This window comes from Austrofundulus limnaeus, unplaced genomic scaffold, assembly GCF_001266775.1.
Source record: "Austrofundulus limnaeus strain Quisiro unplaced genomic scaffold, Austrofundulus_limnaeus-1.0 Scaffold976, whole genome shotgun sequence".
NCBI classification, from domain to species: Eukaryota; Metazoa; Chordata; class Actinopteri; order Cyprinodontiformes; family Rivulidae; genus Austrofundulus; species Austrofundulus limnaeus.
This window is the reverse complement of record NW_013953378.1, coordinates 107,326-108,831: the sequence shown is the minus strand read 5'-3', so window position 1 is coordinate 108,831 and position 1,506 is coordinate 107,326. Positions and strand designations below refer to the sequence as shown.

Sequence of the window (1,506 nt, the reverse complement as noted above, 5' to 3'; positions counted from 1 at the left end):
TTGTGAATTTACTCTAAAGGGTTCAAAAGCAGTACTTCATTTAATTTGTGTACTTTTGAAGGTGTTTTATGGTATTTTATGCCCGAAGGTTAACTTTCTGCTTCTAAACTCAGATAAGACAGAGGTTCTGGTTCTTGGACCTGAAGATCTCAGGGATCAACTTTGTAGCCTTTCAGCTCCTCTGGATGCATTAATCTGGCCTCCAGTTCTGATGTAAAGAAGCTTGGTGTTATTTTTGATCAGGACATGTCTTTTAACCCCCACATTAAAAATGTTAGTTATATTCATAAACAGAAACATCTTGTTATAAAACGTGTTGGTTGGATTATTGTAATTCTTTATTATTAGGATGTTACTGACTTTATTAGGTGTTGCCTGCATCATGTCACATCCTCCGCAGCTCAGATGTTCTGCAGGTTTTGTGTTATTTGTGTGTAGTTATGACGTCTTTTATCATTTTGTCATGTTGGAGAGTTCCCAGTCCCTGCAGCTGTTGGSATTCATGACCATCCAGCCTGGCACCGACTGAACACTGGCACCAACTGATAAAATATTGTTGGCTTTTCTTCGTAGGCTGCACTTCCTCCTGCTGATTTTACTTWGAACATTTATTTTGTTTTTAGCAAAGGCTACAAGAGAAAGAAACACGTCTTGCTTCATATAAGAACCATGAAACGTGAGAAAAACAACGTGTTTTAACAAATCTTAGTTTCAGCTCTGTCTCCACTTGTTCTTCTGACTGAAACATACCTGAGTTTTCTTTGGACTCAGACTCTGAGTCTGAGCTCTCAGAGGACTCGGACGTTTTCTCTGGCAGGTTTGGCAGCTGAACAATGTCAATGGGCGTGTCTTTATACTCAGGATTACTGTGAAGAAATAAAGGAAAAACATGATGGTGTCAATAAATTAAGTGGTGTGTTCTGAAGTTATTGTTGCAGAAAACTGTGATAATAAAGATGAAACATAAAAAGAAATGTTACAATCTTCATTTATGAACAKTTAGAATTGAAATAAGGTTTGGTTTACTTAGCGTATGTTTATTCTGAACGACCTTTGAAAATGTAAAGTGAGCTCATCTCTGACCTGAGGACGTAGTTGACCCAGATGATGTTCTTCTCRTTGGAGTTCTTGGCGTTGACAGCGATGGTGGCGCTGGACTGGATCCAGATGTAGCCACCGTTCTTCTGGATCCAGCGGTAATACTTGGTCACGCACTGACCTTTGTTCATCACTGAGACACAGGGAAAGAGAAAAGATTGGCTTGTTTCTCTCCATGTATGTCCTGAAGTGACACAGCATGGAGAACGTCCACCGACACAGATCTGAGAGGACACTTGGATGAAGAGGAGCAGAGCTGGATGGAGGAAGATGAAGATGTGACAGAGGAAGAGAGAATCAACATCAGGTGTCATGTGACATCTGGCTGAGAGCTGTTCTACTGCTGCCATCATTAATCACACCAGCACTCACTGTGTGTGTGTGTGTGCGTGTGTGTGCGTGTGTGTG

The 1,506-nt window shown here is 40.9% G+C and overlaps 1 protein-coding gene across 1 annotated transcript in view; it reads right to left on the bottom strand.

Moving 5' to 3' along the window:
- Positions 1-1,506, bottom strand: part of npas3 (neuronal PAS domain protein 3) — a gene marked incomplete at its 5' end in the record, with an annotated part of 33,943 nt that overhangs the window by 5,325 nt on the left and 27,112 nt on the right. Inside the window, 2 exon segments of the mRNA XM_014029933.1 lie at positions 751-866; positions 1,084-1,231. Of these exon segments, the coding sequence (XP_013885387.1) occupies positions 751-866; positions 1,084-1,231 (264 nt within the window).